The sequence below is a fragment of the Tauraco erythrolophus genome, chromosome 2, assembly GCF_009769465.1.
Source record: "Tauraco erythrolophus isolate bTauEry1 chromosome 2, bTauEry1.pri, whole genome shotgun sequence".
In the NCBI taxonomy this organism is placed as follows: domain Eukaryota; kingdom Metazoa; phylum Chordata; class Aves; order Musophagiformes; family Musophagidae; genus Tauraco; species Tauraco erythrolophus.
The window spans coordinates 2,758,482-2,772,219 of NC_141466.1; the positions used below are offsets into that span (position 1 = coordinate 2,758,482).

Here is a 13,738-nt window from a genome sequence, read left to right on the forward strand (position 1 = left end):
GAAGGTGAGGGAAGGGAAGGTGAGGGAAGGGAAGGTGTGGGAAGGGAAGGGAAGGTGCGGGAAGGGAAGGGAAGGTGCGGGAAGGGACGGTGCGGGAAGGGAAGGTGCGGGAAGGTGCGGAAGGTGCGGGAAGGGAAGGGAAGGGAAGGGAAGGGAAGGGAAGGTGCAGGAAAGAGAAGGTGAAGGAAGGGAAGGTGCGGGAAGGGAAGGTGCGGGAAGGTGTGGGAAGGTGTGGGAAGGTGCGGGAAGGGAAGGTGTGGGAAGGGAAGGTGTGGGAAGTTGCGGGAAGGTGCGGAAAGGGAAGGTGTGGGAAGGGAAGGTGCGGAAAGGTGTGGGAAGGTGCGGGAAGGGAAGGGAATCCGAGCCAAGGCTGGAAGCAGGCTGTGGCTGCAGATCCAAGGCTCAGACCTGGCTCAGGCTGCAGATCCAGCAGATCCCGGCGGGCAGCCTTCAGGCAAGCACTGATGGAGACGGCCAGGGAGGGCTCCCCGGCATGAGGCGGGCAGCAGCGGGCCAGGCGGGGCCGGGGGCGGGAGAAGCACGGTGGGATGCTGGCCGGGGCAGGAGGCAAGTCCCTTCGTTTGCTTCCAATCCTTACAACCCAGGGGCCAATTCGTGACCGAGCAGCCAGGTACCAGGGCGCCGGCGGGCTCTCGGCACGCAGGAGGGGACGGGGGCGGCGCTGCCGGCTCGGGCGGGCACGGCGAGGGAGTTCCGCGGGAGGGGCCGAGCCGCCGCCGTTCCCGCGCAGGCGGGTCACGGTTGGGCCGAAGGGCGGCGGGCGCCGGCGGAGCGGAGCGGGGAGACCCCGAGCCCGTGCCCCGCGTCCCGGCCGGCTCCACCCGTGCCCCCCGGCCGGCGGGCTGTCCCCGCCGTGCGGCCGCCGCCATGTCGCGCCTGCCCGGCCGCGCTGCGCTGCTGCTGCTGCTGCTGCTGCTGGGGCCGCCGGGCGGCGGCGGGCAGCGCCGCTACGAGCCCACTTGGAGCTCGCTGGACGCCCGGCCGCTGCCCGCCTGGTTTGACGAGGCCAAGTTCGGCGTCTTCATCCACTGGGGCGTGTTCTCGGTGCCCAGCTTCGGCAGCGAGTGGTTCTGGTGAGCTCCCGGCCCGGCCCGGCCCGGCCCGCCGCGCCTCGCCGTGGGGCAGCTGGGGGGGCCGCACTGGGGCAGCTGGGGGGGGCCGCACTGGGGCAGCTGGGGGGTCCGCACTGGGGCAGCTGGGGGGGCCGCACTGGGACAGCTGGGGGGTCCGCACTGGGGCAGCTGGGGGGTCCGCACTGGGGCAGCTGGGGGGGCCGCACTGGGGCAGCTGGGGGGGCCGCACTGGGACAGCTGGGAGGGGTCGCACTGGGGCAGCTGAGGTGGCCGCACCGGGGCATCTGGGGGGAAGGTCGCATTGGGGCATCTGGGGTGGTCGCACTGGGACAGCTGGGGTTTGTGGGCACTGGGGCAGCTGGGGGGCCGCACTGGGGCAGCTGCGGGGGTCACACCGGGACAGCTGGGGGGTCACACTGGGGCAGCTGGGGAGGGAGGGTCGCACCGGAGCAACTGGGGGGGGGGGGTGTCACACCAGGACAGCTGCTGCTGCGGATGGGTCATACCGGCGATCTGGGGTTTGTGGGCACGCAGCAATTCGGGCGGACGGGGTTTGGTTCGGTGTCCCCCTCCCAAGGGGACGGTCAGGTGTAAAGCCCCTCTGCAGCCTGGCCCTGGAGCCGAGGCTGTGGGAAGAGGAGTAATCCCACCCGAGGCTGGTCGGTGGGACCACGGGCTGTTTGTGAAGGCAGCGGGGTTTGATGGGCTTCTGGTACGTCCGACCAGCCGCCTGCCCTGCCCCGAGACAGTCCTGAGTGTGTTTGGCCGAATTAACGTTAACCAAATCAAGCAGAGGTCTTGCAGAGCTGAAAGATGTGATTTCATAGAATCAGAGACTGGTTTGGGTTGGAAGGGACCTCAAAGATCATCCAGTTCCAGCCCCCCTGCCATGGGCAGGGACACCCTCCACTACACCAGGTTGCCCAAAGCCTCATCCAACCTGGCCTTGGACACTTCCAGGGATGGGGCAGCCACAGCTTCTCTGGGCAACCTGCTCCAGTGCCACAGCGTTGGTGAAATCTCCCAGCCGTCGGAGACCCCATGAGCAGCTCTCGCCAGAGGGCTGTGGCACTGTCTGCGGGGGCACAGGCTGGTTGCGTCCTGCATGGCTGCCCTTGCTGGGCAAACTGCCTGCAGCGTTCCTGTGCACATTTTGTGCTGGTGGTGGTTTTCTTCTCTTTCATGATGATTTTTGTTAAAGAGTACTTTCCACTTAAAAACCCAAAAGCTCTGATCCTTCAAATAATTTTAATTCGAAGGCTGAATAAAACCTTTGGTTTGTGAGCGTTTGCTGGTTCAGGCTCTTTGGCTGTAAGCACTTTTCTTCTGTTTTCTTTCCGTGTTCCACCAAATACTTCCTGCATGACTTCAGGCGAGTCACGTTACCATTTACAATACGAAGATAACAGTGTTCTGTGGCAGAGCTATGGTAAACATTAAATGCAATACTCCTAAACCAAACCAACATTGATGTAAACAAACCGCTCTTTTCTGACAATATTTGGTCTGTTCTTTTCACAGTTATGTTCGAGGGTTTCAGCAGTTTTTTAATATGGACTCTGTTTACTAATAAATTACTTTCCTGGTGGGCTTTGGCTTCAAGCCTTGCTCTGAGTGCTGTGCTCTGATAGTGCTGCACAGATTCAGGATCAGTCGTTCATTTTTTCTTGTTCTGAAAAGACCCCAGAACGCTCTAATGTAGTTGATGAAGTTGGGTTTTATGTTCTTGTAGCCTCCCATCCTTAGGCACATGTGGCTGTGGAGCTGCTTCGGGGCCTTCTGGCAGCATGTGCAGTTGGATGATTGAGGTCCTGTGTCGGCAGCTTCAAATGGAAGGCCATAAACTCTGATACCGCCAAGCCCATGCTCCTTCCCTCTGAGCTGTGCAGCCTTGGTCAGGATGTTTCTAGAATCCAACCATGCCAGAGTACAAGTGCTCATGTTGGCAAACCTTGTGAGAAAGGGAGAGAAGCAAGGATGTCACCTGTTTATGCAATTGCATACTTGAAAATTAGAGTTGTTGGGTTTTTTCCCAGGTTCTTTCAATAAGGAAGGCTGTCTCAGCCTCCTCCTTTGAGATTTTTTTTTCCCCTGTTGGCTGCCAGAGACGGTGTTTGTTTATGCTGAAGTCACTTTAGGAAGGTTGCAACAATATCCATGCAGATACTGTGGTCTTGCAGATCTGAGGTCAGAGTTCAGCTCAGGACAGGAGAGACAGAAACACATTTCAAACATTCAGATTCCAGCCTGTTTTATCCCTTCACTTTCAGTTTTTCATTTATGTCTAAATTTGCCAGCAGGATTTTTGCTGCTTGGCTTTATTCGCAGAAAGGTGAATGCTTTCAGACCCTTTTCTCCCTAAACATTGGCAGTCACAACATACGTTGTTATCAGAAGGTCTCCAGCAGTAAGGCTGTTTATGCAGTACGGACTGTTTCAGGAGCTAGGTAGGGGAGGGATGGAGCAGGTTGAAAATAAATAGCATTCTGTTCAAGTTTTATGATCTCTGCCCATGATGAGAGACCACTCTCAGACCACAGAGTGGAGCTCCAGGCCTTGCTGTGGACTAGGCCAGCTGGAATAGTGATGATACTGGTCACTGTGATGGGCAAGCACAGGACAGGAACTGTCCTTGTCTTTTCTAGGTAGGATGAAAAAGAGCTTATTTTTCCTTCTAGTTCCTGGATCTGTGTGCGTTGGTCCAGCAGCCTGAGGTAGACGTGTACCTGCACGCTAGAGCCCATGACGGAGGTGCATTTGTCAGCGGGTGGGGTTCTTGCAGCAGCAGGTGGTTGTTGGAGGACATGCCTTCTAGTAGGATGCCTTTGCCTCAGAGCCTCACACGTGCAGCGGCCGCAGTGCTCTGCAGTCGCAGCTCTCGCCTGCTCTGGGACCGTGGGTGTCTGCTCACACATCGGTCACCCGGCTGCGTTTGGCACAGAGAACTCTGGGCCAGCAGAGAGGTAAAGCCGCTGGCCCACTTGTTTGTGGGTTGCAGGAGTTGCAGTGGGGTGGGGGGCAGAGCAGGGATGCCCGATGGCTGCTGTGTGAGACTTGAGGAGGGCGAGTTGTTAGTCATAGAATCGTAGAATCACAGAGTGGTTTGGGTTGGAAGGGACCTCAAAGATCATCTAGTTCCAACCCCCCTGCCATGGGCGAGGACACCCTCCACTACACCAGGTTGCCCAAAGCCTCATCCAACCTGGCCTTGAACACTTCCAGGGATGGGGCAGCCACAACTTCTGTGGGCAACCTGTGCCAGTGCCTCACCACCCTCACAGTGAAAAATTTCTTCCTTAGATCCAATCTAAATCTCCCCTCTTTCAGTTTAAAGCCATTGCCCCTTGTCCTGTCACTACACGCCCTTGTAAAAAGCCCCTCTCCAGCTTTCCTGTAGCCCCTTTAGGTACTGGGAGGCTGCAATAAGATCCCCCCGGAGCCTTCTCTTCTCCAGGCTGAACAGCCCCAACTCTCTCAGCCTGTCTCCATAGCAGAGGTGCTCCAGCCCTCGGATCATCTCCGTGGCCTCCTCTGGACCCGCTCCAGCAGCTCCTTGTCCTTCTTGTGTTGGGGACTTGTGTTCTAGTCTGGAAAAGTACGTTCCTCGTGCCACCTGAGCTGCTTACACGGGCCGTGTCGCTGTGCTCTCTAGTGTGGTTTCAGGATTTGGGTGCTGAGTAAGTACTGAACAAGTGTAGTTGTTTTGTGACATTGCTCCAGATGAAATCCTGGGATCTTTCCAAAGTGGAGTGCTTCCAAGAAGCAGAGTGTGGGGAAAGAGGACAGAGAAAAGGAAATATTTCATAATTAATGCTGTTATGTTCTGAAGCAGTTTTACCCCATTGCCAGTGTCATGTACCTCCAATGCTTGTGCCTCTCAGTGTGAACACAAAAGGGAGCTGATGATTTCACTTCTCTTTTCTTTGTCTAAAAATACACCAGCAGACGTGGTTTTGCTCTATATTTTGTAGGTGGTACTGGCAGAAGGAAAAGAGAGAGCCTTATGTGAAATTTATGGAGGCAAATTACCCACCTGGGTTCAGTTACGAAAATTTTGGGCCACTGTTTACAGCAGAATTCTTTGATCCCAACCAGTGGGCAGATATTCTGAAGGCTTCAGGCGCAAAGTACGTTGTCTTGACTTCAAAACATCATGAAGGTAAGTGGAAGGTTTGTGAATGTTAGTAATGGTGCTCCATCCCTGGAGACGTTCAAGGCCCGGTTGGACGAGGCCCTGAGCAACCTGATCTAGTTGGAGATATCCCTGTTCCTTGCAGGGGGGTTGGACTAGATGACCTTTGAAGGTCCCTTCCAGCCCTAACCATTCTATGATTCTATGATTCTATTTCTGTCAACAGAAGAAAAAAAACAGGTGACTTTCCCACCTGCTAAGAGAGAGAGAGAAAGCCAGGCAGGCTTAAATTTGTTTTTTTGTTGTCGTACAATTTGTTGCTCAAGGAACCACAAAGCATGTTCTGCACTGCTTCAGGAATGGAGAGCTGCTGTGTACAGGTAGTTCATGAGCTCTGTAGATTTCTCCAAGGAACTTAGAGAGAAACTCCTCCAAGTTCCAGGAGTCAACTTCGGAGCTAGAAATTTACACAGGGTACAGCTCTTCCTGATGCAGCACATGGAAGCCAAAACCTTGAGCCAGGTCTGTAACTTTTGATTTTGTAACAATTGATTTTTGGCACTGTAATTGTAAGATGCTCTGCAGAGAAAAGTAAAGAGAAAGAAAGTGGCTGGAAGGAAACACGGTAGCAAAGAAAGTATAAAATACTAAGATGCAATATGACAGTACATCTAGTGAGTGTTGTTGGTGTTTGGGGAGATGTAGGTTCAAGACTGGCAACTAGTAACTTGTGAATTTTAATCTCGGCTCTGACACATAAAATCCTCATCCTGATGATGCCCGCGGCGCAATTCCCACCGACTTCAAAAGAACCATGATTCATGTAGCCTGTCTGTAGCCACAGGCATGAATTTTTATATCTTGTTTGTCCAGTCGATACAATTATGTGTGTCCAGTTCACAAAAATATTGCAAGATTTATTCGGCTGAGTGTGAAGCAGTTTGAAGGTGAGTGTGGAGCTCCTCTGCACAGCGGTGCAGTAGTACTTGCAAGTGCTTGTGCTGGATGTCTGAAACGTTAAATCCCTCCTGATATTAATGCTGATTGTTTTACAAACTCTTTCAGGAGTTTCTGCACTCTGCTTATATACGTGTACCGAGTAGCTGATGGAGCTGTTAGAAATATCAAGACAAATGAAAAGGGGACATTCACATGAGATGTGAGCAGAAGGGAGGAGAGTAGCAAACGACAGCTTGTGCATTCTGCAACTGAGAAAGTGTTTTATCTTCCAGTTGTTGAATGTGTGTTCACAGTTCACGTTCGATACATTCAGTGAAAATGTAGATGGCTCGAAAGTTGCTGGGGTTTTGGTGAATTTAATTTGGATATCTAAAAAGCGTGAACAACTAAGGAGGAAGGGATAATTATCTTGAACTGTACAGAATCAGAAAATTGAATGCTTTTAAGTGTATATATATGTATTTATATATATATTTATATACATATGTGTATGTATAAAAAATACATGACCATATCTGCTGTGATGTTCTGATGTTATGACTACTGTCACTGTGCATAAACAGAGATTGTAGGTGTACTTTATACCCTAACAATATTATTACATATATTATTTTTATTATTTTATATTCATTTTTTGCAACACACTTGCAAAATGCTTCCCAGCAAGATGAATTACAGCTTCCTCTCTTCTGCTTCCCTTTCTTATCTTTTGATTTTTCTGTTTTCAGGCTTTACTTTGTGGGAGTCCAAATATTCTTGGAACTGGAATGCTGTTGATGTGGGACCAAAACGAAATCTTGTGGCTGAACTAGCAACATCTGTTAGGAACAGGACTGACTTGCATTTTGGGTTATATCATTCCCTGTTTGAATGGTTTCATCCTCTCTTCCTTGAGGATGCCACCAATGGCTTTAAGACAAGAAAGTTTCCAACCAGTAAATCGTTACCAGAACTCTATGAAATTGTGACCATGTACCAGCCAGAAATACTTTGGTCTGATGGGGATGGAAATGCACCAGATACTTACTGGAACAGCACTGGTTTCTTGGCTTGGCTGTATAATGACAGGTAGGTAATGATGCCGATTTAGCTCCCTATCTGAAATTCTGCTCTGTGTCTAGTTTGTCTCATTTTCTGTATATTTTGTGCAACCTGTTACCTCTACTTACAAGGACTTAACTTTTCCTGCAATAAAGAAGCCAGGTCTTCCCTAGAGCTACCAAAGCTTGCTTTAGAAAAAGATTGTTTCATATTTTTTAAACTACGTTTGAAAATTAGTCAGTTAAGATGATACTGGCTATTCTACCTAATTGTATTGTTCCTTAAGTATTGTCTACTGCACAGACAAACAGGATAGCGGGATAATTTGAGAATATGTGTACCTTTTGGTCATCCTACATGGAACACATGGAACAGACGTGAGGTGCAGGCTGGTTTCTGGCAGACCTCCTCTGAAAGTCTGCAGCATATTTCCCTAGGAAAGGCTGATCTGGACCTTTTACTTAGCAAAGGATAAGAATGGGATTCCTGAAATTTCCCTTAGTCTAATTGTAATAAATTAGTAGTACAAAAGTTGTCCTAAATGCTGGTTTCTGGGAAGGAGGGGGGTGTGTGTGTGTGTGGAAAGGGATCACATGGCTGTGACTACGTTTTGTAGAATAAAAATCATAAACTTGACATTTCTCTGTTTCCAGTCCAGTTCGGGACACAGTTGTGACCAACGACCGCTGGGGACGTGGCAGCATCTGTACCCATGGTGGTTTCTACACTTGCAGTGACCGGTACAACCCTGGGCACCTCCTGCCTCACAAGTGGGAGAACTGTATGACCATCGACAAGAAGTCGTGGGGGTACAGGAGGGACGCACAGCTCGATGACTACCTCACAATCGAGGACTTGGTGAAGGTACAGTGGGCCAAAGGGGTTGCTTGCGACTTCTGATTCGCCCTTCTGTGAGGGATAACCTTTCAATTATATATCTATTTTAATAAATTATTTATTTTTAATTGAGTAATGAATTGATGAAATTGTAAATCCTTTTGTTCGTTTGCAGCCTAACACTGGCAGGATGGAATATCCATGTAATTCTTACTAATTTTATAGCAATGACTAAGAGAAAAAGTATCTAGTAAAAAGCCAGTCAGGTTTTTAGTGGCTATTTCTCCAGTGAATAACTGGCCAAAGACTGTAACTGGCCAAAGACTGATCTGGATAGTCTCATAATTATCTTTTTCTACTAAGCTTTTCTAGTAACTGCACCTCACAGCTGCTGAGAAGCAAACAGTCGCAGTTTCACAGTTCCTCTTTAGGAACTCCTAATTAAAGACTGCATCTTCTCCCTCTTCTAGCTAGAAACAGTTCAGAACTCTCAATAGTCTTTTTACTTTGCAGCAAGAAACTTGCCTTTCGTCACACTTCGTTTAAAGGAAAAAAACCAACACCCGTGTTACACATGGGCAGTTGAACACTAGAAAATGCAGATAAAAGGACATTGATTCCCTTTGCTAGTCTAAGTTATTAAAAAAAAAAAAAAAAGATTTGGAGCTCAGGAAAACTGAATTGAAAGGAAGACTTGTCTTTCAGATACAATGCATTTAATTGCAAAATTCAGCCAGTGAGGGGAAGATCGATTGTTATTGTTGCTTGATCCAAATCTTAGCACTGTCCTTGCTCAGGATGATTTCAAATTGAAGTAACCTCTTTGCAGAGGCAGAAGGCTTTAATTCATTCAGTAGCTTGTCCCCAGCTGTCTGTTTCTCAGACTTGTGCATCTCAGTCCATGTTCTCTGGAGGGCAGTGTGGATATGAACACAAGTATTTATGGACTCTAGAAGGCTTCCTAGTGTTTTGAAGATGTCTCTGTAAAACAGGGAGAGCATCAAACAGGAAGAAGAAGTTGCTTCTCTTGGCTTCAGTAAAAATGAATTGGCATCTGTTAGCCTGATTCTCCTCTTGTGTAGAGAAGTCATCTCCTATGCATTTTATCAGTAACACCCTCATGAAATGCCTGCAGAAGTCAAAATGTTCAAAACTTGTAGGATCTGATTCTATCGTAGATTCCATCAGATGTATTGGCGCACAAATGTATTTTGGGCTGTTTTCTGCCATAAAAATTAACAGCAGAACTTTATGGGAGTTTCAATGTTGTATTGACTGTTGGGGTGACCCCCCCAAGTCTAAATACGCAGCAGTAACAAAACTCGTTCAGTTCATCGTTCTGCAGCAGCATGCTTGGCTTTAGAAAGAACTCCAAATGTATGATTTAATTAGTCGTAACCATATGTTCTGTGTGTATGTTTAAAAACATTTCAGCAACTTGTAGAAACAGTGTCTTGTGGAGGAAATCTCTTGATGAATATCGGGCCCACTCATGATGGTCGCATCGCTGTTGTATTTGAGGAACGCCTGAGGCAGATGGGGGCCTGGCTGAAAGTCAACGGAGAAGCCATCTACGGAACGAAACCGTGGAGAGCCCAGAACGACACGATTACGCCAGAAGTGTGGTAAGGCTGCTGAATCAAAGCGTGAGCTGCGTAGAGCAGCAGCAGTGTGTGTAAAATTCTGCAGTTCTTAATGACTTGATGCTGCAGAAATCACCATCTACCTTTGCGTGCTGTGAAGAAATTGACCCTTTTGTCAGTTTAAGGATCTGCACATAAAAGTGTGTATAAAACTGTAGGTAGACGATCGGTGTTGGAGAACGTAGTTTTGGGATGGTGCTGAGGCTGAAGACAAGGTTGCAGGCGTTTCTTTAATGATCTTACACTTCTTAGTGTAGCTGGGAACAGTAACTATAGAAAAAAAATAAATCCTAGAATCATGGAATGGTTTGGAAGGGACCTCAAAGATCATCTAGTTCCAACCCCCCTGCCATGGGCAGGGACACCCTCCACTACACCAGGTTGCCCAAAGCCTCATCCAACCTGGCCTTGAACACTTCCAGGGATGGGGCAGCCACAGCTTCTCTGGGCAACCTGTGCCAGTGCCTCACCACCCTCACAGTGAAAAATTTCTTCCTTAGATCCAATCTAAATCTCCCCTTTTTCAGTTTAAATCCATTGTACCTTGTCCTATCACTACACGCCCTTGTAAAAAGCCCCTCTCCAGCTTTCCTGTAGCCCCTTTAGGTACTGGGAGGCTGCAATAAGATCCCCCCGGAGCCTTCTCTTCTCCAGGCTGAACAGCCCCAACTCTCTCAGCCTGGCTCCAGAGCAGAGGTGCTCCAGCCCTCGATCATCTTCGTGGCCTCCTCTGGACCCGCTCCAGTAGCTCCATGTCCTTCTTGTGCTGGGGACTCCAGAGCTGAACGCAGTATTCCAGGGGGGGTCTCACGAGAGCAGAGCAGAGGGGCAAGTACAGGTCTTGACCCTTTTCTCTGCCTCAGTGGGCCTTTTTACTCCTGTTCCCAGTAAGATTTGGCTGTCTATCTGGCTTTAGCCTTGAAATGCTGAACTGGTGACTGTTTAGTAAAACCACTCCCAAGAGAAATAAAATATTGTAACTTAACGAAGGAAGGAATGTTTCAAATGTATGCCACAAGATTTCCAAGGACATACTGTAGATAATGTCTGCTGAAATTAAATTTAAAAAAACCCCTAGCTGTGCAAGGTGGAAGCTTTATTATTTATTGCTTTATTGTTGCACATACTCCTTAATTTTTTTTTTTAGTGGAATGTCTGTATGTTTGTGTATAGATGTGAATTACCATATTTTTCTGAATATAACCCACAATTATCTGTTAGTGATTTCCTCTGCCTGGCAAGTACCTCCTTCCTATATGGCTGAGCAGCAGTCAGTTGTTACATGCTTGCTGAAGTTATTACAAATCTTAACCTCTAAATTCAGTTTTTTAATAGTCTCTATTACCTCCAGTTTGTTGGAAAAGATTATCAAGGAACAGTAACTTATAAATTGTCTGAAATTATAATTATGTGTTTGAAAATGTAATTAATCCCAACTTTTCAAATCCATTTTTTGAGTCTTAAAGCAATCTCTATATTGCTTCAGAGAACTTACAAGGGAAAACTGACGCGCGTTTCCGTTCCCCATTTCCAACCAGGTACACATTCAGCCCTAAAGAAGGCAAAGTCAATGCTATCTTCCTGAACTGGCCAGTCTCTGGGACTCTGCAACTCGGTGAGCCACAGGCTAAGCTTGGAGAAACACAGGTAAAAGACAACACCCCCCTACCCCACCCCCCCTCTCCATCCCTTCCCTTTTAGAACAGCGAGGCATTTAACACACAGGGCAAGAAACGAACGTATTCCGAAGGAAAACACCTCTAGGATTTGTCGTGTTCCATTAGTGTTTATTTTAATTTCTGGCATCTTTGGGAATGCATAACTTTTAGGATATAGTGCACTAGAAGAGACCAGCAAAATGTTTGGGTTTGTTCTGGGACCTCCTTGGCGTAGTCCTCCCAGTGGGATCCTGCTTCTCCAGCAGACAAAGTTAAACTGAACTGTTGCTGGGATATGTTTTAACTTGCAAACTAAGGAGCACAAAAAGAGGCCAAGTTGCAGGAAAAAAACTTGGCCCCTGCCTCCTGTTTCCTGTGTAGACTTGCACGCGGTGTGACCGTTCCCTATAAATAGCCACCCTCCTGACTTTGGTGATACTGTAATTGCTGTAACGGGGCAGCAGTTTTCTTGGCAGCAGTTTCCTTGGCACAAAGGGAAGGGGTGCAGAGGTTTTCATTGCCCAGGGATGCTAAATAGCAGGTCAGTGTGACCCTAGGTGTGTGTCTTGGAGCAAACAGCCAGAAGTTGAGGACGCTGATACCACCCCTACACTAACAAGTGGTGTAACGCACGGGAAGCAGAGTTAGAGCGCAGAAAAACTGGTGCTCAGGACTTAGTGTCAACACTGGGCATTGAAGGTGGGGATGCACTTGGGCTTAGCTGTGTCCTGGCCTCATGCACTGAGTGTCCACCAGCTGCTGAAATGCATTAAGGATGTTTCTAGACTGTCTCTTCTGGTCTAGTGCCACAAGAAAAAAAAAAAAAATCTAATTAGTGCCAGGGCAGCTCTGTGCTAAGGAAGAAACATAAGAAAAGTAATTTCAGAAATGATGTAGATGTGTCTTGAATTTTTGTAGTGGCACCTAGAATCATAGAATGGTTTGGGTTGGAAGGGACCTCAAAGATCATCCAGTTCCAAGCCCCCTGCCATGGGCAGGGACACCCTCTAGACAGTGTGTGCACAGGACAGTAATGTTCCTCAGGGGTGGAGACTGGGCTTCAGCCCTCCTTCAAGTGGCTCCACTGATTTCAGCACTTCTCCAGCTGGCATGAGAGTCTCACCATAAAACTTACTGGTGTGTTTGTAGCGGAAGTCGTTCTTCAGGTCAGCTTTCTTCCAAGACACCCGCCTGCGCTCTGTAAGAACTACTGCTCGCTCAAGACTCCCAGTTGCACCATGGGAAGCAGGCATTTCCGAACTAGCTGACACAAAGCTGTGTACTGTGGTACCTGGATCCCTGCTTAGACCCAAATCCCTTCCCTAATACTTCTGAGAAGTGGTTACGTACCTTTTACAGACCCAAGTATTTCTCTAGACCCAACATCCCAGCTTTACAACTTACATATCTACCTTGCAAGTATTTTTCTACTACCTTTAATCACTGTTTGTCATTCATTTGGTTGATAAGTGGCATTTAAGGATAACTGGATAGTGAAGTAGCTATGGAGCAACATTTCTTTTGTAATTTTGCAATTACATGCACTTTGAAAAGGCACTGGTCTAATTACAGTGTACGTTTCTACCTCAGGTGAAGCTGATGGGCTACAAGGAACCGCTGAAATGGGTTGCACTGGGAGAAAAGGGAATGATGATAGCTCTACCTCAGTTAAGTCCTACGCAACTGCCATGTCAGTGGGGCTGGACTTTGCAACTGGCTGACATAAACTGAGCCTTGGGTAGCAGGGAACGCTGGTGTTTTGCCTAGTTTCTCATCACTGGTTTCTGACACTTACTTGCTTGACTGAGAACCATCAATAATTTCACTTTTTTTCTGAAAGGGGGGCTGTTATTCGTGGACAGGATGGAATGAACCTCAGGTGAAATCTAGCTCTAGGTAGCTGAATCTCTGCATACAATTTGTTTCTTTGAGCTTGTGTGAAAACTGAGCATCTACCTTGACCTCTCCACTGGTTTTAGCCAGTTTCTTGCCAAGTTACCTGAAGAAGGGAGAAAAAAACAACCAGGCACTAGATTTTTAAAGAAAGAGCAAAGCCAGCTCAAGCCAGTGTTCAAATACACGGAAGTAAGTTAATTTTTTTTTTTTTTGCATTAAAGAACGCATACAACTGACTTCCACAAAACTGTACAGTAAAAACTGTCTGTTTAAGAGAAGAGAATAAACTTTTTCCAGTTGTGTGCAACAACTGGCAGCTGGTAGACTGCAAGAACAGTCCTGTGAGGGACACCACAAATGCACAGTCATCTCTCATGATTTTTGTCATGGATTTTACTTGTTCCTGCTGTTGAGTAATTCTATCCATTACTGGGATACAGGTAAAGTGAGAGTTTTTTTGCTGGTTTGTATAATTTT

The 13,738-nt window shown here is 47.9% G+C and overlaps 1 protein-coding gene across 1 annotated transcript; it reads left to right on the forward strand.

The window, feature by feature from the left end:
- The first annotated feature begins 888 nt into the window (after positions 1-888).
- Positions 889-13,456, forward strand: FUCA2 (alpha-L-fucosidase 2). Its single transcript, XM_086632022.1, has 7 exons — positions 889-1,094; positions 5,066-5,253; positions 6,915-7,254; positions 7,881-8,091; positions 9,499-9,689; positions 11,246-11,354; positions 12,956-13,456. The coding sequence occupies exons 1-7, from the start codon at positions 889-891 to the stop codon at positions 13,094-13,096; spliced, it is 1,386 nt and encodes a 461-aa protein (XP_086488148.1). The 3' UTR covers positions 13,097-13,456.
- The last annotated feature ends 282 nt before the right edge of the window (positions 13,457-13,738 follow it).

Bases quoted from the DNA above. Each gene is read 5' to 3' on its own strand.
- FUCA2 (XM_086632022.1), top strand. From the start codon at position 889: ATGTCGCGCCTGCCCGGCCGCGCTGCGCTGCTGCTGCTGCTGCTGCTG. The intron at 8,092-9,498 runs GTACAGTGGGCC...AAAACATTTCAG, and splicing joins CAATCGAGGACTTGGTGAAG to CAACTTGTAGAAACAGTGTC. The intron at 11,355-12,955 runs GTAAAAGACAAC...TTTCTACCTCAG, and splicing joins CTAAGCTTGGAGAAACACAG to GTGAAGCTGATGGGCTACAA.